At 41.5% G+C, this 25,988-nt stretch overlaps 1 protein-coding gene across 1 annotated transcript in view; it reads right to left on the minus strand.

Annotated features, from left to right (window-relative positions):
• Positions 1–7,437: 7,437 nt before the first annotated feature.
• The window catches only part of LOC132387153 (uncharacterized), a 60,439-nt gene continuing 41,888 nt past the window's right edge, over positions 7,438–25,988 (minus strand). Inside the window, exons 9-13 of the mRNA XM_059959506.1 lie at positions 23,971–24,270; positions 22,956–23,045; positions 16,699–16,742; positions 14,738–14,822; positions 7,438–8,000 (exon numbers count right to left, since the gene is read on the minus strand). Of these exons, the coding sequence (XP_059815489.1) occupies positions 14,757–14,822; positions 16,699–16,742; positions 22,956–23,045; positions 23,971–24,270 (500 nt within the window). The 3' untranslated portion in view covers positions 7,438–8,000; positions 14,738–14,756. The remainder of the gene's footprint in view (positions 8,001–14,737; positions 14,823–16,698; positions 16,743–22,955; positions 23,046–23,970; positions 24,271–25,988) is intronic.

Consider the following 25,988-nt stretch of genomic DNA (forward strand, 5'->3'; position numbering starts at 1 on the left):
ATCTCCTTACACATTTGCTCTTCCAACTCACGCTCCCCATTAGGTGGCCTATAATGCACTCTTATCACTGTTACTACACCTTTCCCATTCCTCAATTCCACCCAAATAGCCTCCCTGGAGGAGCTCTCAAACCTATCCTTCCAAAGCACCGCCATATGATTTTCTCGGACAAGCAATGCAACACCTCCTCCTCTGGCCCCTCCTACTCTATCACACCTGAAGCAACTAAATCCAGGAATATTTAGTTGCCAGTCACACCCTTCCTGCAACCATGTTTCACTAATAGCTACAACATCATAATCCCAGGTATCAATCCACGCTTTAAGCTCATCCACCTTTCTTACAATGCTGCTAGCATTAAAATAGATACATTTAAGATACTCTCCACCTCCTCCTCTCTTTTCATCCCTAAGAATGTATTCAAATTTATTATCCTTTTCTTTCTTCTCCCCTACATCTTCGGTCTGAACGCATCCCTTCCATCACCTGCCTTTCCTCCCTCACACACTGTCTATTTACTTGCTCTACTGGTGAACACACCTCCTCTCCCATAGTTTCCTCAAATTGCTCTCCCCCCATCTTACTAGTTTAAAGTCTGCCCTGTAGCCCTAGCAAACCTCCCCGCTAGGATATTGGTCCCCCCAGGATTCATGTGTAACCCGTCCTTCTTGAACAGTTCACGCCTGCCCCAGAAGACGTCCCAATGATCCAGAAACTTGAATCCCTGCCCCCTGCTCCAATCCCACAGCCACGCATTCATCCTCCACCTAATTCCATTCCTACTCTCACTGTCGCGTGGCACAGGCAGTAATCCCGAGATTACTACCTTTGCGGTCCTTCTTCTTAACTGCCTTCCTAACTCCATATACTCTCGTTTCAGGACATCTTCCCCTTTCCTACCTATGTCATTGGTACCTATATATACCACGACATATACTTCGTGCGGAGCCATCACAGAATCTCTACAGATGACATGACTCAGTGTTGTATCTAAAGTCTGAGATATACAAGGTAAACAGGAAGGTAGTCAATACAGTCCTCTGTGGGGCCATGTGCTGCATCGAGCCATATCTGACATCCTGCTCTGTAGCCGCACAAACGGTGGTCTGACAGTTATTATCCAGGATGTAATAGTAGTGCTAACCTACATTAAACGGAACATTTTTCCCCAGCAATGAGGGCTGGATGGCATTGAAGATACTTGAGAAAAAATATTAAAAATAAGATCCTCACAGTGCTGCCGTGCTTATCCAAATGGGAGTAGCCTCTGTTCAGCAGGTAGGTGACACCATCGTCGACTTCAGTGTGTTCCAGTTTGGCAAACGGCAGCGGATCGAGGACTGATCTGACGAGGCCTCGGAAGTGAGCCAGGACCAGCCTCTCTAGGGTCTGCAAGATGTGTGAGGTCAGGGCCTCTGGACGGCAGTCATTCAAAAATTTCGGGTGGCCTTCCGTGGGTACTGGGACCACACATGATGCTTTCCACAGTCGAGATCCTTTCCAGGCAGAGACTCAGATTGAAAATGCGCTGGAGAACTCCACACAGCTGCTCGGCACACTCTTTCAGAACCTTGAGGTTCACCCCATCCGTTCCCAATGCATTGCCGTGTCTGAATTTCGCCAGAGCTCTTCTCACCTACTCAGTAATGTGGGTTGGTCCGAGGAGTTTGGGGAACTGGTAGAAGGTGGGGTTGGGGGAGGTGGAGTTCAGGAAGATATAAGTTGGTATGCTGAGGTATGAATCGGTGGTTTCAGGGCAAGGAGGGTACCTAGACAGTGTTGTTGATCAATGTGTTGAACTAAAGGCGGTAGGAGGGAAGAGGGGAGGCGTTGGTGCCGAATGAGCATTTTGTGCTTCGGCACATGGATTAGTGTGCTAATGGGAGTGTGGACAGGAGCGCAATTGTCATACTTATTGAGAATAGGTCTTCTGCCTCCTACCATTCTTAATAATTGTAGCTTTATAGACCTGCAATGGAATTCTAACTCAGGAGTGCCCTATCACTACTACATTCTGTTTATTTCCCATTCCTCTCACAGTCACAGAGGCAGACTCAAGTGCCAGAGATTCAGTTGCTGCTGCTGTGGATCGTTCCTCCTCCCGCAACAGTATCGAAAGTGGTAGAGTTATTAATGAGGGTAATGACCAGAAGCGTAGTCTGCACTCCTTCAATTTCTTATCCCTCTCTGCTACCTGGCTTCTGCAGAATAGCGGCGACTACAACTCTTTAGCTCCTATTTATCACACCTTCATTCTCCGATACGAGACAAAGGTCAGTACGATTGAGTTGCAGTTCCCTAACACATTTGTAAGGAGCTGCAGCTGGATTCAAATCGTCGAGCTTTAATCATATTATATAACATTTAACTTCGAGAGTTCAGACTTATAAATACGAATCAGATCTGCAGCTGAGATATGGGAGGTTAGTCACTGAATGAGGGTGATCTAATCGAAGTAAAATGATTGAAACGGGTCAGACCTTCTCGTGACACAGTGGGAGACCATTCAATCCGTCTATTCTGTCAGAGTAATTTCATTTATCATTGCTTCCCATTTTCCCAATGACATATTATCTCAGCAAAATCCGATTGAAGTCCAAAGCGCTCCGATGGACACGAAGAACACTTTTACAGTTATTAATAAATCTATACTGAATTTCCAATAGATATAGGAGTATAGTTTATCATCCGCTGTGAGCTGTGTCGGAAACAGTGTTGAGATGTGGCAGCATTACAGTCGAAAACTTAGAAGATATAACACAAATTACAAAGAAAAGTAAATAGAGCAATTGAGAAATGGTTTCTTGGACCATTCAGAAATCGGACGGCAGTGTCGTGGGGCTCATGTAAGTTTTCTTTGATGGCTGTAATGCGAAAAGGGCACTTATCGGATGACGAGGGCCCTCAATGACGTGTGCATCCTCCTTGAAGAACCGCATTTTCTGGAGTTTCACCATTCTCAACCGGCAGTGTGAGTTTTTCTTCCCGGATGTTCCATTCTCCCGCATCTCAAAGCAATTTGGGACATGACTCCTGTACTTGCGAAGAGTATTGCTAAGTCGTGGGATTGGGAAGGAAGATAGCGCGTAAGTGGGAATTTAATCGTCGGCAGTGACTCGGCGGGCCAAGGTGCTGTTCCATGATTTATCTCTCCTTACTATGCATCAGAGATTCAGGATGATGTGTCCAGCCCGAATATACCGACAATAGAGTTCATATCTGTCCTGATGCCATTCATGAGCAAGTAGTCTGACTGCTTCTACATGGTATTGTTTGGTGCTGATCATGATATTTCTTAAACGTCGCGAGAATGTTTATTTGTTCCACCCCATCAGGCATTCAAAGTAAATTTCAAAAAAAAAAAAAATCCCACAGTACAACCAATAAGAAAGATGCACCCAACGAAGCACCGACAAATAAACAAAAAAAGAGTATCAAATGTGTACCTCGCTATCAGGTGTGGGTAAACGTGCCAGTCGAGAGTCACCCGTTGAACAATAACAGATGGGAAGCTGCAACTGCATGTTAGATGAAAGGGGTTTTACTTTATGCCATGTGGGGAAAAATAGCAAAAACTGCCCAAAGTTGTGAAGAATAAAATTATTTGCAAATAGACAAATGAAATGATACATGAATGTACAGAAATATACAGAGGCTTTCTCTACGACACACGTGGTTGTTAATTTTCAATATATTATTCACCCACTGTCAGATCCACCTTCTCAGCAAAGCTAGACTGCATGCGTAGGATGTAGTGCGCCGGCTCCTACTAATCCAGGTATTATTTTAGGATGATCAAACTGTCCATCAGGCCTTTGGAGGCCGGTCTGCCGTCTACAAACCGATGTAAAACTGTGAATGAAAATAAATGAAACTATTTTGAAATCCTTATTTTAATGAGTTATAAACCTGCAGAGCACGTTAATTGAAGGGGTTGTATTGATTACACCAGCCAGCGATTGTTTTACGGTTGGGGCGTGTAAATGCTGAACTCCCAAGAACTGCAGAACGGGAGGGCAAAGAGTGCGGACTACAGGGGAAATTAGAACAGCGACAGAACAAGTGGAACTAACCGGACAAAGGAGCAAGTTTAACGGGAGGATTAGCATTGCCAAACTGTTCGGCCTCCTCTTCTAGACTGCACAAGGAGGGCAATCGAGAGAGACAGTTTGCCATGACGTTGTGCTGTCCTGCCTAATGATGGATATTCAACCGGATCCGTTGTAGAATCAGGTACCATCTCATGGTGCGGGAATTGTGGTCATTCCTGGAGTGGAGCGAGGTGAGACCTTGGTCTTCAGGATGAATACTCCACCTAACAGGTAGTACTAGAGGGTCTCCAAGGCCCTTTTATGGCAGTAGCTTCCTTATCAACAGTGGAACACCTTGTCCTCCGTGGTAACAGCTATAAACTAAAGCACAAATACCGGCGGTTCTTCTCCTTCTTTCATCTGGGCGGGACGGCTCCAATCCCCACTGCTAAGGCGCCGACGTGGATAGTGAAGAATTTGATGAAGTCTAGTTTGATGAGGTCCTGCCGGGAACACAAATTCTCCTTCAGTCGCAAAGACTTAATCCCATTCTATAATCCACCGGAACGATTCTCTGTAGATTTCAGAGTCGCTTCTGTTAGTAGGTCCGGCAAGCTGGCAAACTGAAGGATAACACGGCGATACCACCGATTAGCCCCAGGAAGGGCTGGACCTGTTTCTTCGCGTGGGTCCGGGGACTATTTGTGATGGCCTCCACCTTGTCGACAAGTAACTGAACTGGTCCTCGCCCTAGAATCTAGTCCAGGTACCGTGTCCTAACGCGGGCCTACTTTATTTGACATCTTTACCCAGCTGTGTCCGTTTACCCTGAAGCAATTGTAATCGCGTCAGAGAGTCGTATAATGATCTAGCACAGAACGAGACCCTTGACCTAACTTGTCCGTGCGGACGGAGATATCTATCCATTCTCGTCCCATCAGACTAGATTGTCTTTGCAAAGATTTATTTGCATACAGAACTCTAACTGAAGTTTAAAATGTTAATTGTAGCCGATTCCAGAACTTGCTTTGGCATCTCAGTGCATGTTACCATTCGCGTCTGACTGACTGCGTTTCCTCTTGCGTGCATTATAACATTTCCATCCGAGTTTACACCTATGTTTTACATAACCACAGGAAGAAAAAGACTGTAAAGATGTACCAGATCTACGTCCCTCGTGCATTCATAAACCTCTCCAAGGTCACTCATGCTACTAGCTTCCTGGTGAACTGTCCCAACCTATTCAGTCGACGTTCATAATTGAATGCATCCGGTCCGTGTAAAATCCTCGTGAAGGTCCTCTTCCGTCGTTCCAGTTTTGTGACATTTTTTTGAATTTCGGATTTCAGGACAGAAAAATATTTCAAGTAGACCGGAAACCGCTATGGTCGTTGAATTTTATTAAAATTAATCACAAAATTAATCACAAAATTTTATTAAAATTAAACACAAAATGCTGGAAAAGCCCAGAAGGACAGGCAGTTTAGATGTAAAAGAGTAAAAAATTAACGTTACAGGCCGGTACCCGTCATCAGGATTGAAAAAAAAAGTGAAGTTGGAGAAAGAAGGGTAGTGGGAGAGAAAGAAGTACTAGGTGATATGTGAAACTGGGAGAGGGGAGAGGTGCAGTAAAAAGCTGGGAAGTTGATAGGTGAATGGGATAAAGGGCTTGTGGGGGGAATATGAAAGGCGACAGCGAAGCCATGGAAGAAAAGGGAGGGGAAGAGCACGACAGGGAGGGGATAGGCAGGTACAGATATAATATGAAAGAGGGACACGGGAATGAGAATGCCGAATGGGGTGGTGGCAGTGTGTGGCAGTTACCCAGAGTTCTAGAAATCGATGTTCATGCCATCAGGTTGGAGGCTACGCAGACGGAATATCAGGTTTTGCTACTCGAACCTGAGTGTGGCCTCATCGCGGCCGTAGAGCAGGCAATGGACTTACAATGACGGAATGGGATGGAGAAGTGAAATGAGTGGCCACCGGAACTTTGTCTAATGAAGAGGGAACACAAAAATAAGCCCTATGTCATATCCATCCGCTTACCACTACGGGCGAGGCAGTGGTGAGTGGTTTAATAGAGTCATGCATTTACTGTCTGAGTTCAGTTGGTTAGGTGCTGCGCAATGGTATATATAGACCAAGCAGTCGGAGTTTGTTCACCAACGCCCAGTTTATATATAGGGATGACACAGAGTCGGAAGATGTGAAGACTCTACAGCTTGCGTTAAGAAATAGCAAGGCAAGAAATAGCAAGACCCTGACGGCAGTTATATACATGCCTCCAAACAGCAGGCGGGATGTGGATTACAATTTACAGCAGGAAATAGAAAATGCGTGTCAGAAGGGCGATGTCACGATAATGGTAGAAGATTTTATCATGGATGTGGACTGGGAAACCAGCTCAGTATTAGACCACAAGAGAAATAATTTGTAGAATGTCTACGGATAGATTTTCAGAACAGCTTGCTGTTGAGCCCACTGGAGTTCGGCTGTGCTGGTTTGGTTGTTGGGCAATGATCCGGAGGTGCTAAGAGAGCTTAATGTAAAGAAACCCTTGGTGAACAGTGATCCCAGTATGATCGAGTTCACTTTGAAATTTGTGAAGGAGAAACTAAATTCCAATATGTCGGTGTTTCAGTGGAATCAAATAAATTAAAACGGCATAAGAGTGGGACCGGCCAATGTTGACTGGAAAAGGACACTAGCAGGAAGGTCAGCAGAGCAGCAATGGCTGGAGTTTCTTCAAGAAATGAGGTAACTGATAGAGAGATATATTGCAAAGAAGAAGAAACTCGAATGGAAGAAGGAAGCTATCGTGGCGGACAATTAAGGTCAGAGCCAAAGTAAAATAAAAAGTGGGGACACACAAGGAAGCCAAAGTGCAGAGATATAACCACATAAATCCCTGAACAGTCTCAGTAAAGACAAGAAAAAACAAAACAATAGAATGAACGAAAGACTGGATAGAACAGGACGGGCAGCAACTAATGTGCAAAAACAAAGTAAACTGCGCAAATACATAAAGAACGTGAATTGATCATAATAATAACAATAATAATGATAAAACAAAGTTCACACAACCAAAGCTAAACTAAAACACAAACCAGAAAAATAAAATCATCAGTATAGAAGAAAAGGTTGACCAATGGAAGTGTATAGCCCTCCATGCAATACATCAGCACGGTCTGAACAGGCGAGATGTCAACAAGAACGTGCCGAATACCCGGCACACAGACAGAGACCTTGTCACAGAAAGAGAATGGTTTCTTACGAGCAATACAGGATCAGTGTTAACGCACACACAAGGGGAATATACACAATTGAAGACCAACACATTGAAGGTGATAAATGCAGAAAATATCAAGGTAAACTAGAAGCAATCCGACACACGATATGTTCCTGCAGCAATTTATTTCAATCTGATTATTTACACAGACACATTCAAGTGGCAAACGTCATTAAGGAAAAGCTTACTTTAAAATACAAACTCAAAAAGAAATCAAATTTTAATAAAAATTGCTACAGCGATATGAAAGTTATCAACGGTTGAATTTAATATAGAGAATGTACACATTATACAACTTGAAATCCTTCCTTTTCGCAGACATCCACGAAATAGAGGAAAACGCAAAAATTGAAGGACAGAAAATCTTACAACCCCAAAACTCTCCTCCCGCCTACCATATACAAGCAGTAGCATAAGTTTCAACCCTCCCGCCTCCCTCCACTTGCTGCAGATAAAGAATCAACCGTAGACCAGCAACCATGAAAGCAAATCTTCATCGGCGAGTAATCGTGTCTGCCTCTGGGCCGCACCCCTTTGGCGCACATCTTCCAGGCCGCAGTTGGGGACATCAAAAAGTCAGGCCGATATGCGAAATCCGAAAGCGAGAACCCACTGCCCATGAGGAAGTAGATTGATTTGGAACAGTAGATCACCGTCTCCGGGACGATGCCAGCCGCCTTGAAAAAAAAAAGACAAACACTTGAGAAGAGATGACTAAAGCTGTTTCGTCCAGGTCCAGAAAAACCATTGGACATATTTTTAGCTCCTTCTACTCCTGTTGCAGTGAGGATGGCAAAATATAATTCAAATGTGGAATTATGTATGAGAGTGTTGAATATTGGGACGGAATCTAAGACTACGAATAGTTAACTTTTCTGAAAATTTTCTATATTTCCCATTAAGAGGAAACAAAGAGGTAACCTCGCTTGAGAAATAATGAATGGAAGGCGACCTCATCAGCCCGGTAACCGCATCGCAAACAGACATAAATTGGGCTTGGTGCTCTGAGTTGAAGGAATGCCAGGATGGTAAGATGAAAATTGTCCAATTCAAACATTGTCTTGATTGGCACCTTAACTCCTGGCAAACTGGACCCATCGGATTTAAGACCATATGATATTGGAGCAGAATTAGATCACTCAACCCTTTGAGTCTGGTCTGCCATTCCATCATGGCTAATTCTGGAACCCACTTAACCCCATACACCTGCCTTCTCTCCATACCCTTTCTTACGTTGAACAATCGGGAAACTGCTTACAGCAGCTTTAAATATACACTCCTTCACTGCAGTATGTGGATGTGTATTCTGAAGATTCACTATCTCTGGATAAAAAAGTATACTCCCCTTACCTCTGTTCTAATAGAACTCTCCTTACTTCTGTCCTAAAAGGGTCACCCGTCTCTTTTGAGGCAGTGGCATCTGGTTCTGGATACCTCCACCACAGGGAATACCCCCTCCATGTCCTTTCAACATTTGGTAGGTTTCAATGAGATCCACCCGCATTCTTCTTAATTCTAGTGAATACATGCCCAGCGCTGCCAAGCGATACTCAAATGTTAATCCCTTCATTCCCAGAATAATTCATTTGAACCTCCTCTGGACTCTCTCCAATGACAACATATCCTTTCTGAGATACGGGGCCCAAAACTGTTGACAATACCCTACGTTCGGTCTGACGAGTGCTTTATAAAACTTCGTTTTATCTTCTTGCTTTAGCTTTCTTTACCACAGAGTCAACCTGCAAATGAACCCTCTGGGAGTCCTGCACGCAGTCTCCCATGTCTCTCTGCATCTCCGATGATTGAAAAGTATATCTACTAATTGTTCTGCTTTATTGTTCCTTTTACCAAAATGCATTATGGTAGATTTTCCAACACTGTATTCAATCTGCCATTTTTTGCCCATTCATCCAATTTGCCTAAATTCTGCAGCAACACATTACCTCCTTAGCAATTCCTTACTCTTCTACCTAGCATTGTATCATACACAAACTTTGCGACAAAACCATCAATTCCATTACCTATCAGCCATTCCTCTGTCCAGGCCAATATCTTTCCTGTAATGCCTTAGGATTTCATCTTTTTAAGCAGCCTCCTGGTGGCACCTTATCAAGTGCCCTCTGAAAGCCCAAGTAAGTGACATCCACTGCCTCTCCTTTGTCCACCCTGCCTGTTACTTCCTCGGAGAACTCTAACCGTTTTGTCAGGCAATATTTCTCTTGACAAAAACCATGCTAGCTTTGACTTAGGTTCATTATTGCCCAAGTACCCCGAAATCTTATCCTTAATAATAGACTCCAACGCAATCTCAAGCACTGAGTTTAGGATAACTGGTCTATATTCTTTCCTTTAGCCCTCCCCACATGGTAAAGAGTAGGTTGACATTTGCAATCTTGCAATCCTCCGATACCATACCACAATCAAGTGATTCTTGAAATATCAGGACCAATGCATCGACTGTCTCTTCAGCAACACCTCTCACGTCTCTGGGATGTAGTCCATGTGGTCCAGCTGACTGATCCACCTTGGGAACTTTGAGTTTGTCTTGCACGTTGTCATTTAGAAAATCAATGGCAATCACTCCTGCACCCTGACACTCACAGACCACTGGCACACTGCTCGTGTCTACATTAGTGAAGACCGATGCAAAGTACTCATTAGGTTCATACGCTATTCCTTGTTCTGCCATTAGTACATCTCCAGCATCATTTTCCAGTGGTCCAACATCAACTCTTACTGCCCTTTTACTCTTCACATAACTGAAAATAATTTCCATTATCTTCCGTGGCTACTTTGCCCTTACATTTAATCATTCTCCTTCTTACAGCTTTTTTCAGTTGGCCTTTGTTGAATTTTAAAAGCTTCCCAATCATTAGACTTCCTAATCTATTTTGCTACCTCATATGCCCTTTCCTTTCGCTTTTATGCAGTCCGTAACTTCTCTTGTCAGCCAAGGTTGCCAACTCCCGCATTCTGAGAACGTATTAACTGATCAGGGAAAAGAGGATCGTCTGCGTAGGCGCGTGACGTAGTGCGCCAAACGTTTAACAAGGAGAGGAATTTTTCAACGGTCTTTTAAATCGAAGCAGGAAGCAGAGAGAGAAGAAATAAAGGCATCTCTGAGAGAAGCTGTTTTTTTTTTTTAAACTGATCAGGCAAAAGAGGTAGACGGAACAGGCGCGTGACGTAGCGCACCAAAGGTTTAAAAAGAAGGCCGCCATGTACAGTGGCCATCGTCGGAGTGGACTGAGGTTGAGTGGGACAGCTTTGGCTCAATCAGGCTTCGGCGAGAACTGGTAGAGGCGAGGTTTGAACGAGGCACAACTGCGCAAACGTGTGTAAGTCGTCCTCTGAGATCAGCGGGAGAATTTAAAAAGCGAGCAGAGTCTGAGGACGAGCTTCACTCCAAGTGAGGTAAGGCCGGGTAAGCTCCTTTAATTAATATAACTAGCTTATGAGTAGGTAATGGAGGCTGCAGTTAGGGCAGCTGAGTGCTCTGTTTGCAGTTTATGGGAAGTCAGGGCGATCACAATTGTCCCTGATGACTGCACCTTCAAAAGGTGCATGCAGCTGCAGCATCTCCTGACGAACCATGTTAGGGAACTGGAGCTGAAGCTGGATGAGCTGCGGATCATTCGGGAGGCAGAGGCAGAAATAAACAGGGAGATAGTCACCCCTAAAAGTCAGGAGACAGGTAGCTGGGGGACTGTCAGGAGAGGGAAGGGAATTAGACAGAATGAGCAGAGCCGTTCCTATCAATAATAAGTATACCGTTGTGGATACTGTTGGTGGGGACGACCTACCAGGGACATGATGCAGTGGTTGCATCTCTGGCACCGAGACCGGACCCTCAGCTCAGAAGGGAAGGAGGGAAAAGGAGAGTGCAGTAGTGTTAGGGGATTCTACAGTTAGGGCAACAGATAGCAGACTCCGTGGAAGAGATCGAAAATATCGGATGGTCTGTTGCCTAGCTGGTGACAGGGTCCGCGATATCTTGGATCGAGTTCTCAGTATTCTCAGGAGGGAGGGTCAGCAGCGGGAATTCGTGGTAAATGTAGGGATCAATGACGCGGGTAGGAAGAGTGAGGAAGTCCTGAAAGGTGAGTTTAAGGATCTAGGCGCCAAGTTAAGGGACCGGACCTCCAGGATAGCAGTCTCAGGATTGCTACCAGTGCCACGTGCAGGTGGATTTGGAAATAGTAGGATAAGGCAGATCAACATGTGGCTGAATACATGGTTTAGGAGGGAGCGCTTCAGATTTATAGATAATTGGACAGTTTTCCAGGGAAGGTGGGACATATTCCGGCGGGATGTTTTACATCTAAACTGGAGGGGGACAAATATTCTTGCAGGCAGATTTTCTAGAAAGTCTCCAGTGGATTTAAACTAGATACAAGGGGGAGGGGAACCAGGTTGTAGGAACAGATGTATGGGGAAAGGAAGAAAAAGAAAATAGTAATGTTGTTTGCACCATGAGAGTTAGACAGAGAGGAAGTGGTGGAGAATTTCTTAAATGAATGCATTTTAAAGCTAGGAGCATTGTAAAAAGGTGGATGAGCTTAGAGCATGGATTAATATCTGGAAATATGATGTAGTAGCTATTAGTGAAGCTTAGTTGCATGAGGTGTGTGATTGGCAACTAAATATTCCTGGATTTCGTTGATTCAGGTGATAGGTACGATGGGACAAGAGGGGGAGGTGTTGCGTTGCTTGTCAGAGAAAATATTACAGCGGTGCTCTGGCAGAATAGATTAAAGTGCTTGTTTAGGGAGACTACTTGGGCGCAATTGAGAAATGGGAAAGGAAAGAAACAGCTACGTGTGGAGTGAAAAGAGATGTGGGTGGGGGGGATTTTGAACAATTTATTTTCTTCGGTATTCACTAAGGAGAAGGATATTGAATTGTCTAAGGTGCAGGGAAGCAAGTAGGGAAGTTATCAAACTATGACGATTAAAGAGGAGGAAGTACTGGCGCTTTAAAGGAATATAAAAATGGATAAATCTCCCGGCCCTGACAAGATTTTCCCTTGGGCCTTGTGGGAAGTAAGTTTAGCGATAGCAGGGGCTTGACAGAAATATTTGAAAAGTAATTAGAAACAGTGATGGTGCCGAAGGTTTGGCGTATGTCTCATGTTGTTCCATTGTTTAAAACGTTTTCTAAGAGTAAATCTCGCAATTATAGGCCTGTCAAAGTGACGTCAGTGGTGGGTAAATTAATGGAAAATATTCTTAGAGATGGTACATATGGTTATCGGGATAGACAGGGTCTGATCAGGAACAGTCAGCATGTATTTGCGCGTGGTAGCTCATGTTTGACAAATCTTATTGAAATTTTTGAACAGGTTACTAGGAAAGGTGACGAGGGTAAAGCAGTGGATGTTGCTATATGGACTTCAGTAAGACCTTTGACATGGTTGCGCAAGGATGGTTAGTTAGGAAGATTCAATCTTTAGGTGTTACTATTGAGGTAGTAAAATGGATTCAGCAGTGGCTGGATGGGAGATACCAGAGAATAGTGGTGGATAACTGTCTGTAAGGATGGAGGGCGGTGGCTAGTGGTGTGCCTCAGGGATCTGTACTGGGTCCAAAGCTGTTTGTTATATATATTAATGATCTGGATGATGGGGTGGTCAATTGGATTAGGAAGTATGCAGATGATACTAAGATAGGTGGCGTTGTGGGCAATGAACAAGGTTTTCAAAGCTTGCAGAGAGATTTAGGCCAATTAGAAGAGCTGGCAGAGCGATGGCAGATGGAGTTTAATGCTGATAAGTGTGAGCTGGTAGGAATAATCAAAATAGGACGTACATGGTAAATGGTAGGTCATTGAAGAACAGAGCGAGCTAGGAATAATCGTGCATAGTTCCTTAAGGTGGAATCTCATGTGGATGGGGTGGTGAAGAAAGCTTTTGGTATGCTGGCCTTTATAAATCAGTGCATTGAGTATAGGAGTTGGGATGCAATGTTAAAATTGTACAAGGCATTGGTAAGGCCGAATTTGGAGAATTGTATACAGCTCTGATCACCGAATTATAGGAAAGATGTCAACTCTAATAGAGAGAGCACAGAGAAGATTTACTAGAATGATACCCGGGTTCCAGCACCTAAGTTACAGAGAAAGGTTGAATAAGTTAGGTCTTTGTTCTTTGAAACGTAGAAGGTTGAGGGGGGACTTGATAGAGGTATTTAAAATTATGAGGGGTATAGATAGTGTTGACGTGGATCGGCTTTTCCCATTGAGATTAGGGGAGATTCAAACAAGGAGGACATGAGTTGAGAGTTAGGGGGCAAAAGTTTAAGGGTAACACGAGTAGGAATTTCTTTACTTGAAGAGTGGTAGCTGTGTGGAACGAGCTTCCAGTGGAAGTGGTAGAGGTAGGTTCGATATTGTCAAGTAATGTAAAATTGTATGTGTATATGGACAGGAAAGGAATGGAGGGTCGTGGGTTGAGTGCCGTTCGGTGAGACTAGGTGAGAATAAGCGTTCGGCACGGATTAGAAAGGCCGAGATGGCCTGTTTCTGTGCTGTAATTGTTATATGGTTATACGGTATTACGCTGTGGGGCATATCTATCCTGCGCCTTGGGAACTGTTTCCAGAACCATCAGACATTTCTGTTCTGCCGTCATCCCCACCATTATCCTCCTCCAGTCCATCTGGGCAAGGCCGAACTCATTCTGAAGTACCCCATTAAAATGATGAATTTACCCTTATTACTTTCCTTTTCCTGCTTCCCATCACAACGCCTCATCTTGGCTACTCTTTGGAGTCCTTATAATGATTCCCATCAGTTTGTTTAAGCCTGCAGTTTCCAAACTCCACCCACAAAGATTCCAAATTCTGACGCTGTCTCCTCTTTCTAGTGATTTAAATCTTTCTCCTACCAACAGAGCCATGTCACCGCCTATGCGTTTGCTGCCTGTCCTTTCAATCGAAATCATATCATTTGATGTTCAGCTCTTCTTTCAGTGATGACGCAGTGATGCGCACAAAATCATACCGATCAGTCTCTAATTGGGCCACGAGTGTGTCCACCTCATTCTGAATGCTGCCCACATTTAAATACACGTTCTGTCCTTCACTCTTCTCATTTTTGAAGTTTCCCTCTACAGGTTAACTCTGGTTCAGTCACCCTTTTATGCGACTCATGTAGCCCTGTGGTGACTACATTCTTGGTCGTATCGCATATTCACTTTCCCTAACAAGCCGGAAGTCATGGAGCTGCAGATCCAGTGCCAGAACACGGTCTCTAAGGGGTTGCATCTGAATGCAACTGGTGGAGATGTGACCATGGAGGAGATCCCGGAAATTCTACAACTGACACCCAGAATAGAACACTGGCCCTGCAGACATACCCCCTAATATATATAGAGAGATAAATAAGAAAAAATATTATAAGTAAGGAATGAACTTACCAGGAACCCATTGTCCCTTCTACAGCTTGAGGTCTGCAGAGCCCATTCTATCATCTCCTTGCGCTTGAAAGGTTTCTTTCTTCCCCTGAGGAGAATGTTCAAATTTTTCAGTGAATCAGTAGGATCTCAATCTGTACATTAACGTTTGAAAACCAGTCTATTGACAGATGAGCAGTTGCAACAAGCAGTAACAATAAATTGCTCACAGTCGGACTGGAATATTTCTATGGGAGCAACGAAGGCGCAAGCGGTTAGCGGGACGGTATTACAGACTGAAGGGGCCTGTTCAGAGCTGCATTGTGAAGTAAATAAAATAAATAAATAATAGAAAACATCTGTCGCCTGAGCGCTGTTAATTACAGATGCAGGCCGTTAAACGACAGTAAGACAGTTGTGTTCAAATCAAAGTGGAATCGGCTTCTTTCACGAGCATCTGAACGTGACCTAAGAAAATAATCAAAGCTAAACTGTTGGGCTCACAGACTCATCGAAACAAACGCAAGAACTTTGAACAAGTTTATATTTAGAACGGAACGGAGATAACATCAATAACTATTGCAGCAGGGAATGTTTCAATCAGGGGAAGCATATACAGCAATTGTCTCTGTTGAGCAATCACTACTATATCCAACAGGAGTAAATACAAAAGTTGAGGTGAGGAACCAAATCTGCAGGCAATACTCATGCTATGCTCCAGAAAGGACACATACAATTCTAATTAAATATCTAGAGGCCACCATTTAATCAGACAAGCAGGTTATTTGGAACAACTATTAAAAAAACATGAACTTACCGAAGGAATTGCTGGGATGCCTTTAGTTTATTTGGGACATCGTGTCGATAAATAGGCCAAAGCGTAGTGGTCACAATATCTCCCAAATAAACGGAACACAATGCATTTGGACTTCTGCTCCAACTTTCTTGATTCAGAGAACACATTATTTCTACCTATATTCTGACAGTACAATGAATCTGTTGGCTCTCTGTATTCTGTATAGGACAATAAAAGCCAGTGGAACTTCACTGTGCCTCAGACTGAACATTCAACAAACCATTCAAAAATGTATTTTTCGACAGAATGTTCAGTAATTCTGCGTTGTATTCATAAGTGGAAAAACTCTGTCTTACACATTGTAAAATATAACCAGCCATGGTCTATGTCGGTCTATTTGTAAAAACAAAAAAAAATCCCTTTTACATCTTCACAGCTGCTCTCATTTCCACTTCCAATGCGAGCGATTAAATCCCTTTGGATTATTTTGAACTGATCTGAATCAGATCACCAACAAGTTCTCAAACAGCAAAAATTAAGAGTAAATAACGCTTCGCCAGTGACATCATAGAGTAACGCAGACGATGCCTCACAGACTTCGGTACCGGGTTCGACCTCGAATTCTAGCGCTGGCTTTAGGCAATTTCAACACCCCAACACTGCTCCCATGCTTCAACTTTCCTCTCACATTTCATTTCAAAAGCTAGGGGTGCTAATAAATCCATCTCACTCGCACAGAAGTCTATTTATGAAAACGTGTAATAATGTCGATTCTGCAGTTCTGCAAAAGCAGAAGGAGCGCAAACACTCACCAGCTGAGTCAGTGAAAATGGAAATGGTAAGAAGGTCGACATTTCAGATCAGATTCATTCCCATAGGGGCTGATGGAACTCCTGAGTGATTCTAGCATTTTCCATATACTCCTTTGCTGCGCAAAAAGTGCGATCTGCTTTTTCTGTTCCCTCACGTTTCTAACTGAGCGACAGGCATACACTTTCTGCAGTATTCTGTTCCTTTTGTTGAGAGAGCACAATGCTGATTCCTGGTATTGGATTCTGAACGCAGTTCATCGTGTACTCACAAGATTGTGAGCACATTGCAAAGTCACTTTCGTTCTAATAATATCATAAAACGACAAATAAAATATATTTCAAATCTCGTGGAAATCTAGATGTCACACAATACTTACATACGATATTGACATTCGGTCCGAACTTAGTAGGCGGAGCTGCCCTGAAAGAAACACAGATTTACAATTCAACTTAATTTATTTGGCAAATACTGCAAAGATATTGAGGTGGGGGGAAAGAAATTGCAGAAGATCTACCTGGTTGATAAGTGACTGCTCAATTAGTGAGTTGTCCCCAACAGGACAGATGTGATTAAACGAGAATAACGTGCAATTGTGAACGTTAGATGGAGAGAGGAAGTGCGGTTCATTTTACTGACGCAACCGATTTAAGTACGTCACTCCTTGACGTGCCCGAGGTTACTCTGTGACTATGCTGTAAATGCATAGAACTAGAGTACAGATATTGTCCAGAGGAGCATGTTGGATGGGAAGAGCAGAAGTAAGGCAGTCCCTGTCACAGCACAGGTTTCACAACGGAGGAAGCGCCAGTTAGCCGCATACTGTTTACATTGTTTACTTGTGTCGTAAATGTCATCTATTATTTGCGTATTTATATGTGGCAATGTATGATTTACATGTGATGTGCGTGTTACAAAATATGTACTGCACTGCACACCTTGGTCCGGAGGAACATTGTTTCATTTGGCTGTATACATGTAGATGGTTGAAATGACAATAAAATTGAACTTGCCTTGAATGGGGAAATCACACGACGGCCAGAGGTGCACCATATCAGATCGAGGCAGAAAGCGCACGTGTAAAGATTGTGGTTTGAAAAGTGTAGCGAAAGGGGAGTTCAAGCAGTATTGAGGGGAAAACGGGAAGTAAAATGAATTAACAAGTAAAGGTAGAAGTACATAAAGATCCCACAAAGGAGTGAAAACCAATAACAACTGGGAAGGCAAGTATTGAAGATAATCAGCAAGGATTGATTATAAACAATATCTGATCGATTGTGACAATGTGGTGAGTGTATATGCGGATGAATGAACGTGCAGTCAAACAACTGGGTCTCCTATGTGCGGGAAGCATCTTCATTTGGTTGCGGACTTTCAACTGTGCATGTCTTTCGTTTCGGCGGACACGGTTTGTGGATCTCATTCCCTAAAGCTGTGCATCCTGTATCTTCACTGACATGAATCAGTAAAAAAGTTGAATCATGCTGCTCCGTTGCTGCTCTTACCCCGCGGAAACATATCAAGAGGGGCTAGTGTGGAGTATGTAATATACTTGTAGAGATGCTTGGGGAGCTGCTACTGGGGACAATGATTAAACTGGAAATCATTTGCGTCATAATAACATCTCTACAATTGATACTCCAGAATATCAGTTAAAAGTGTTCTGAGATGATGATCAGAATTCTAATTCTTTCCCCAACATTTGAATACGAATGTTATATCCATTTAGTTCTGCCAAATGCATGATCTCACCTCAATACTCTGCAGCCTCTGCACTTCCCTGTAAATTAGGAGGTGGTTTTAAACAGTTAAAAGAGATGCAATTAACAGCAATATAGAGAACTGTATGCTTGCATGGACATTTGCAATTTCTGCTTCTTGGCACAGAATAACAAACTGACCAAATCCACAATTGCTTGGGAAAAATAAACGTGGCCCGTAAGGTGAAAATGAGGCTGAAATTAAAGCAACTAGAAAAAATAAACAAAGGTGTTAATACATGACATAGATACAGGAAGGGAGAGGGGGAGGCGAGGGGAAAGAGGGGGAGAGAGGGGAGAGAGGGAAGAGAGGGGAGATATATATGCTAGTGCGTGTGTATAAAAGAGAGAGAGGTGTGTTTATGCGTGTGTGAGCGAGAGACAGTGAGTATATATGGTCTTTTGTGAGTTAGTGTTTGTGTGTGTGCGTGAGAGAGAAAGAGAGACAGAGAGTGATAGAGATTGAAAGTATATGTGTGCGTGTGTATGAGAGCGGGAGATAGAGGAGTGGAAAAAGTTGACAGTGAGTGAGAAGGAGTCCGTGTGTGAGACAAAGTGTGAATGTGTGTGTGTGTGTGTGTGTGTGTCTGATGGGTATATATAAAATAGTGAACTGACAATGTCATAGATGCTCAAAATGAAAACACAGCTAGATTATGCATCTACCTGACATGGATTTGACAAGTGTGGAAACCCGAGACTGTCAACTAAGGTGCCTACTGATTTGGACTGATTTTGAGAGATATCGTATTAAAATATGATGTCTGCATGTCTGCATGTTGTTAATACAATTAGTGTGTAGCTAGGCATAATGCGAATGCAATCTATAAATTTGCTGATGGTAGAACTATTGTTGGCAGCATTTCAGATCGTGATGCAAGAGCGTACAGGAGCGAGATATACCAGTTAGTTGAGTTGAGTTGTGTCGCAGCAGCAGCCTTTTACTGAACGTCAGCAAGACTAAAGAGCTGATTGTAGACATCAGAAAGGATAAGTTGAGCTTCCATAAACCAGTCCTCACAGAGTGATCAGAAGTGGATAGTGTGAACAACTTCAAATACTTGGGTATCAACATCTGAGGAACAAACTTGGACACAATATATCGGAGCAGCTAAATTTCACTCGGTCGTCTATATCATAAATCCAAAATGTAATATAGTGAATATTATTTGCCCAATAATAAAATGTAAAGTTTGGTAAAGCCAGTCCTCCAACTTTTTCTTGATTTTTGCAATAAAAGTTTATTCACTCTAGAGCCTTTATTATTCCAAACATAAGACAAAATCAGAGAATCTATTTTATCAAAAAATGTTTTTGGAACAAAAGAGGGAACTGCTTGAAACATATATTAAAAATTCGGTAGAATAACCATTTTTACAGCATTTATTTGACCTATCAATGACATCGACATAGGTGACCATTTGGAAAACGCCTGTTGAGTATATTCAACTAAAGGGAAGAAATTATACCTATATAGGTCTTTAAAATTTTTTGTAATTTTTTACCAAGGTAAGTAAAATGTTTTTTTGGCAATATTGAAAGGAATTTGATCATAATAATCAAAATAATTATTAATAGGAAATAATTCACTTTTATGTAAATTGTTTATATCCAGAAAAAGTACCAAATTCCATAAATATAGATAACATAGAAGGAATAGATTTCTTAGGATTTGAAATGTAAACTAATAAATCATCCGCGTATAACAAAACTTTATGTAATTTATTCCCTTTCCTAATACTCTGCACAGAATTAGAATCCCTAAGAGCAATAGCAAGTGGTTTTAAAGCCAAATTAAATAATAAAAGGCTAAGAGGACAGCGCTGACGGGTACCTCTATATAATCTAAGGTAAGGAGACTTTTGATTATTAGTTAGAACCTCAGCTACCGGGGCATGATAAATCAATTTAATCCAGGAATTAAATCCTGGACCAAAACAGAACTTCTTCAAAACCTGAAATAGATCAAGCCACTCCACCCTATCAAAGGCTTTCTCTGCATCCTAAGATACAATACCTTCAGATTCTTTGGCTGAGGGGGAATAAATAATATTTAATAATTTTCGAATATTAAAATGTGAGTACCTATTTTTAATAAATCCTGTTTGATCGTTTGAGATTACATTAGGCAAGATACTCTCAAGCCTATTTGCTAGAATCTTAGAGAGGATTTTAAAATCTACGTTCAGTAAAGAAATAGGACTATAGGATAGACATTCCAGTGGGTCTTTTCCGTTTTTTGGAATCAATGAAATTAGTGCTTCATAAAAAGTTTTAGTAAGGTTCCCAGAGGATATAGAATCGGTGAATATTCTACATGTAGATAGCCTCTGCTATCTCCTCTTGTTTAATAGGTGCATCTAACATATCAACACCTTGAATCGAAATTTGAGGTATGTTTAACCTTTGCAAAAATCTATTGATAGTAATATAACTATCAGAGAATTCAGATTTATAAATATTAGAATAAAAGTCCATAAATATCTTATTAATTTCTTAAGGATCATAAGGACCAAGATCGCGTTTCATGGTTACAGCTGGACGAATATTCAGTATTGGAGTTTTCGTTAGCTTCTTTATTAGGAGCTCCTCTTCAGTTTTCGCTCTCCAATATAGGTAGACAAGCTCTTAACCATATTGTTAAACATACTTAAAAATTTGGTTTCAATTTCGTAGATTTTTTGAATTAAATTATTTTTTAGTTTCTAGTAATATTTTTTCTAATTTCTTTTTGAAACCATCAAATTTGGATAAGGCTTTTCTAACATGGAACATTAAGAGAGTAAAAACTTTTTTAGATTTGTTTTTACAAAACTGTTTAATGTCTTTTTCAAAGTTAATGGATAAATATGATATCTCTAATACAAATTTTTTTTTCAGGTATTTACAGGTTAGGAATTTTTTCCGTGATTTTTTTTTTTACCAAATTACCCCTTGACCTGCAATTTAAATTTGGCATATGTTATTTTTCAGTTTAAACCTTTCCAAAAACGATTAATTACTATCATTTATGAACAGTTAATGAATGCTCGCACGTCTCCTAATGATAGGATTCAATGCACCTGGGAAGTACAACTTCAACATTCACTCTCAGATAACCAATGGAGTAAAATTTATCATTTAGTCAATAATTCATCTATCTGTGCATGCCATATTTTAATTCAGTTTAAGATAGTACGCAGGGCCCATATGTCCAAAGAAAAATTTGGCACATATTTTTTCCTAACATATACCCTAATTGTGACAGATGTAACGCAGAAGTGGCTACTCTAACCCATATGTTTTGGTCACGTGTAAGTTTAAATAATTTTTGGAGGGATGTGTTTGGAATATTATCTAAAGTTATAGATATGGATGTTCAACCTAATCCAATTACAACAATTTTTGGGATTATTCCAGAGGAAGCAAGCAAAGCTTCTGCTTCCGCCCAACTTGTGATAGCTTTTTCAACTTTACTGGCTAGGAGAGCTATTTTGCTACACTGGAAAGAATCTAACTCGCCCACTGTTTTCCATTGGCTCTCCTCCATTATGTCATGTCTGAGTTTGGAGAAAATTAGAAGCCGGACATTTGATAGATCCTTTGATTTTGAACAAGTCTGGCGACCATTTATTCAATATTTTCACATGATTTAATTTATTTTTATTTATTTATTTTTCTTTGTTCTCTTTGGAGAAAATCCTTATCCATGAAGGTTCGGAAATGACTGGAAGGATGTGTTTCATTTTCTCTTTCTTTTTTAAAATGTTTTCCTGAATTGGGCTGCCCAATCTTTCTTTTTCTTTCTCTTTTTTTTTTGTTTCAGTTTAATTAGTGGGGTTTTACTTTCTTTATCAATAAAATTTCAATTTTTTTTACGATTGCTGTGAGGAGTTGTAATTTCTTTCTGATCATTGTATATATAACAGCATAATATATTACCTATTTGATTTTGATATTATATACTTTCTGTATTTACTATTGCTGTTTCTATGTCTTTTATATTATCTAGTTGTTAAACTCCTCTTTCGATTTGTATATTCTTTATTTGAAAATCAATAAAAAAGGATTAAAAATGAAATGAAATTTCACTCGGAGTTTGAGGAGGTTTGGATTGTTAACTGAAACACTCAAACTTCTACAAATTAACTGTGGAGATCATTCTTACTGATTGCATAGCGGTCAGTAAGGGCGTGGGGTGGGGCTACTGCACACGTTTGAAGTAAGTTGCAGAAACTTATAAAATTAGTCAGTTCCATACTGGGTACTGCCTACCAACATCTTCAAGCAGTAGTGCCATGCGAAGGCAGCACCCATGATTAAGGACCCCCGCTATCCAGGACATGCCTTCTGCTCATTGTACTCGGCGGGGATGAGGTAGTGAAGCCTGAAAGAGCGCACTCTATAACTTAGCTTCATTCCTCTGCCAATCCGATTTCTAAATGCACTTTGACCACATGAATACTACCTCACCACGTTTCTATTTCCGTTTTTCTTTCTCGCACTATGCATTTTAATTTAACTATTTAGTCGAGACAAACACACACACATATGTGTTTTCTGTATTTTCTGTAAAAAAGTTTTTTTCGCTATCATTATTTATCATATTTCATTGTACTGCTGCCATAAAGTTCGAAAATTCCATGTCGTACGCCGCTGATATTAAACCCGAGTCTGATTTTGAACGACTGTCCTTAAATTGTGCATTCTTATGCTAAATCTCATCATTATATTAAATATCCTGTAAATTCAACCTTTCGTATTTCGCATGGCCGTTCATTATCTTTTCCCAATTAGGGTCCACATTTAGGCAATTAGAGCTAGGCCGTTGCAAGAGGGATTAAAAAGAGGAAACAATCTTCCTCTTGCTTGCTGGACCGTTGGTGGTGTCGCCTACCTTTATTCCAGCAGTAAACGCCCAATACTCGAAGCATTAAGATTAAGGTCACGACGGGGAAAACTGGAATCCACGGCAGAATCGACTTCACTAAAAAAGATAAATAGGCGAGGTTAGTTCAGGATATCTGTTGCAGACATACGCTTTCGGCAAGAATGCAGAATAAAGTGAGGCATCTATTGAAAAAAATCAGAATTGACTGTTGGTGCCGGTCTTTTCAGGATTCTGTAGTTTTCTTATAATATTCTGAAGTATTTCACGTGCAGAAGATAAACTTCTACTTTTCGGGTCATAGTTCATTCCCCAAGGAGGCAAAATCTCACATCATTTTATTACGGTTCACTTGTGTCCAGTCATTTCTTTAATGAGTTTTTGTTTACTAAAAGAAAAATACATTGAAACTCTTGGTAACGCGTTCTAGACGGCTAACACGCTTATCGGTATTAAGAACAATTGATATAAAAGTAACTTCGTTATTAATCGAGTAACGCCGCATTAGAGGGAAAGTGGATGAAACATGCGGGCAGTCCAGCGCAGATATTACGGATATCATGTGACATTATTTAAGCATCAGCGGTGAATAAACCCTTCAGGCACTTGCAGCCATATTGCCCAGCAACTCCGACACCCAGAACCGTCAGAGCGTCGCACTAATTGCTACACTACTGTGGCGGGAACGGGGAAAATAATGGTGAGGCTAGAGGGAAGATGAAAAAGAGAGAAGGAGAAGAGAAGGGCAAGACAGCAGTCCAGCTGCAGTTTGAAAGCAGTCTAACCCCACTAAGAGTTAATTTCCCAGCAAATTGGACACCCATAATTTCAAGAAAAAGCCAGAATATCCACGCAGATAGTTCAATGGAACTTGTGTCATTTCTTGCGGGTGCCTGCGGTATGATTTGACTGATTTCAGTGGACCAGGTTAAGCCATTTACAAAAAAATCTGGAAGGTTTTTTTCGAATTTACGCCTTCCTGGAAGCTAAAGTTTAGCTGCATGGCTGGTTTAAATAAACTTACCGTTTAAAGAGAGAAGCACAGGATTACTGTGCGATGACATTAGATACCTGTCTCCATCCAATAATTGATAGCCACATGTGTAATTTCCACTATTTCCTGGTTCTACATTCTGGATGGTGAAAGTGGCCGATTGGTTCTGTGCATCTGTACTCTGGAGAACCGTGTCATTCAATCGAACGCCGTTCTTGTATAAGTAGAATGTTCCGACCGAGATCTTTTTCCTGGATGTGCAGTTGAACATAACATTTTCACCTTGAGCAATATAACCGGAGGCTAGTGATATGATAGGTCTGGGCAGATCTATCAACGGAAGACAAAACACAGAGAAGCCACATTTAAACTTGAAAGATCAAAGTATATTTTTATCAAATAATGTATATATTATACAACCTTAGGATCTGTCTTTTAATATGGAGCCAGAAAACAAGAAATCCGAAATATTTCATCTTCTCCTCTCATTGTTCTTCCCAGCTTAATGATGCATTACACCCAGCTTCTGTTCCAGAGTGCAAATCAGACGAAAAGTACTCTGAGCTGTGCTTTCTCATCCATGCCCAGTAACCCTTTTAATGTGAATTACTGCACCTTCCAATTACATTAGTTTAATTCTCATCATCTCTCTCTGTATCCCATACTTCATGCAACGCAGAATTACACGCTCTACTGACTCCTCTTCCTGACATTCCTCACACAATCCTGCCTGGTGCTTCCTTATCCTTTTTAATGTTTTGTGTAGTGCACAGTGCCCCAGCCTTAACGTAGGCCACACAGTTTCCTGTCTTCTGTATCCACTGGCTACCCCGATACCTGTAGCACTCTTTCGTATCTGATATAAATGCTCCCCTTTCCCCTTTCTGTCCCATCTTTCTTGCTACATTGGGTGATTTTTCCCCAGATTACACACTTAGTCTCTGCTTTGTTAATGTGCAATTCTATATTTTCTTTCTTTAGCGCCCTCTTTGCCAACTCATCCACCCGCTCATTCCCCTTCCCCCCTACAAGAGCTGGAACCCATAGAAATGTTACCTGACATCCCTGATCTCAACTCTTGTGACTGACTGAAGAACTTACATGCTGCCGGTTGTTTGAATGAAAATACCTTAAAATCGGGAGAACTGACGATGATTCTGAGCTGATCAACGATGTGACTTGTCTAGATTTCTGCACCCATCGGAACGCAACCAACACTGCCAACATCTCCACTGTATGCACCCCTAACGTATTAGATGATCTTCTGCTGATTCCAATTCTTTTGCTGGTACAGCCACCCCAAAACCTGTCACTCTTGTTTCAGGTTCCTTAGCACCATCCGTATAAATGTGAGTATAATGACGATACTTATCCATCACACGATAGTTAAATGCACTTACCAAATCAGTTTTATATTTTTTATTTCCTTTTTACCTATAAGAAAAGCCAGTCTATGTCAGGTCATACAATCTTCCATGGAGCTACAACCGGATAAACTACTGAAAGGCTTATCCTTAGATCAAACACTCAACATTCTTTTGCAGTATCATTTCCTACCCGACTAAAGTTATCCAATTGAAGCCTCCCATTCTCCCAGCATTCTGGAAACACTCCTTTTTCCGGGTGAGAATCATTGCAAATTAGCCCAGTAGTTTGCCATCAATTGCATCCTTCTTAGTTCCAAAGGCATTACTCCCAATTCACCAGTCTGATACAGGTGATGTTTTAAAAGCCCCACTGCACATTCTCAAAGCCTAAGCCTGTATCACATCCAGTTTCCTTATAAGAGACTTAGCTGCTCATCCATATGCTATATTTCCATAGTCCAACACAGATCTTACTAAAGCCATATACATTCTCTTCAACGTTGAACAGCTTGCTCCCCATTCACTACCAGTCAAACATCTCATCACATTTATAATTTTTTTGCATTTCTCCTCAAACTTTCCTGATAGGGTCTGCCCATGTTAACTGTGAATCAAATATAACTCCCAGAAATTTAAATGATCCGACCATTTCTAATTGTATCCCATACATCCTTAACTTCT

This window comes from Hypanus sabinus, unplaced genomic scaffold, assembly GCF_030144855.1.
Source record: "Hypanus sabinus isolate sHypSab1 unplaced genomic scaffold, sHypSab1.hap1 scaffold_1574, whole genome shotgun sequence".
NCBI lineage: Eukaryota > Metazoa > Chordata > Chondrichthyes > Myliobatiformes > Dasyatidae > Hypanus > Hypanus sabinus.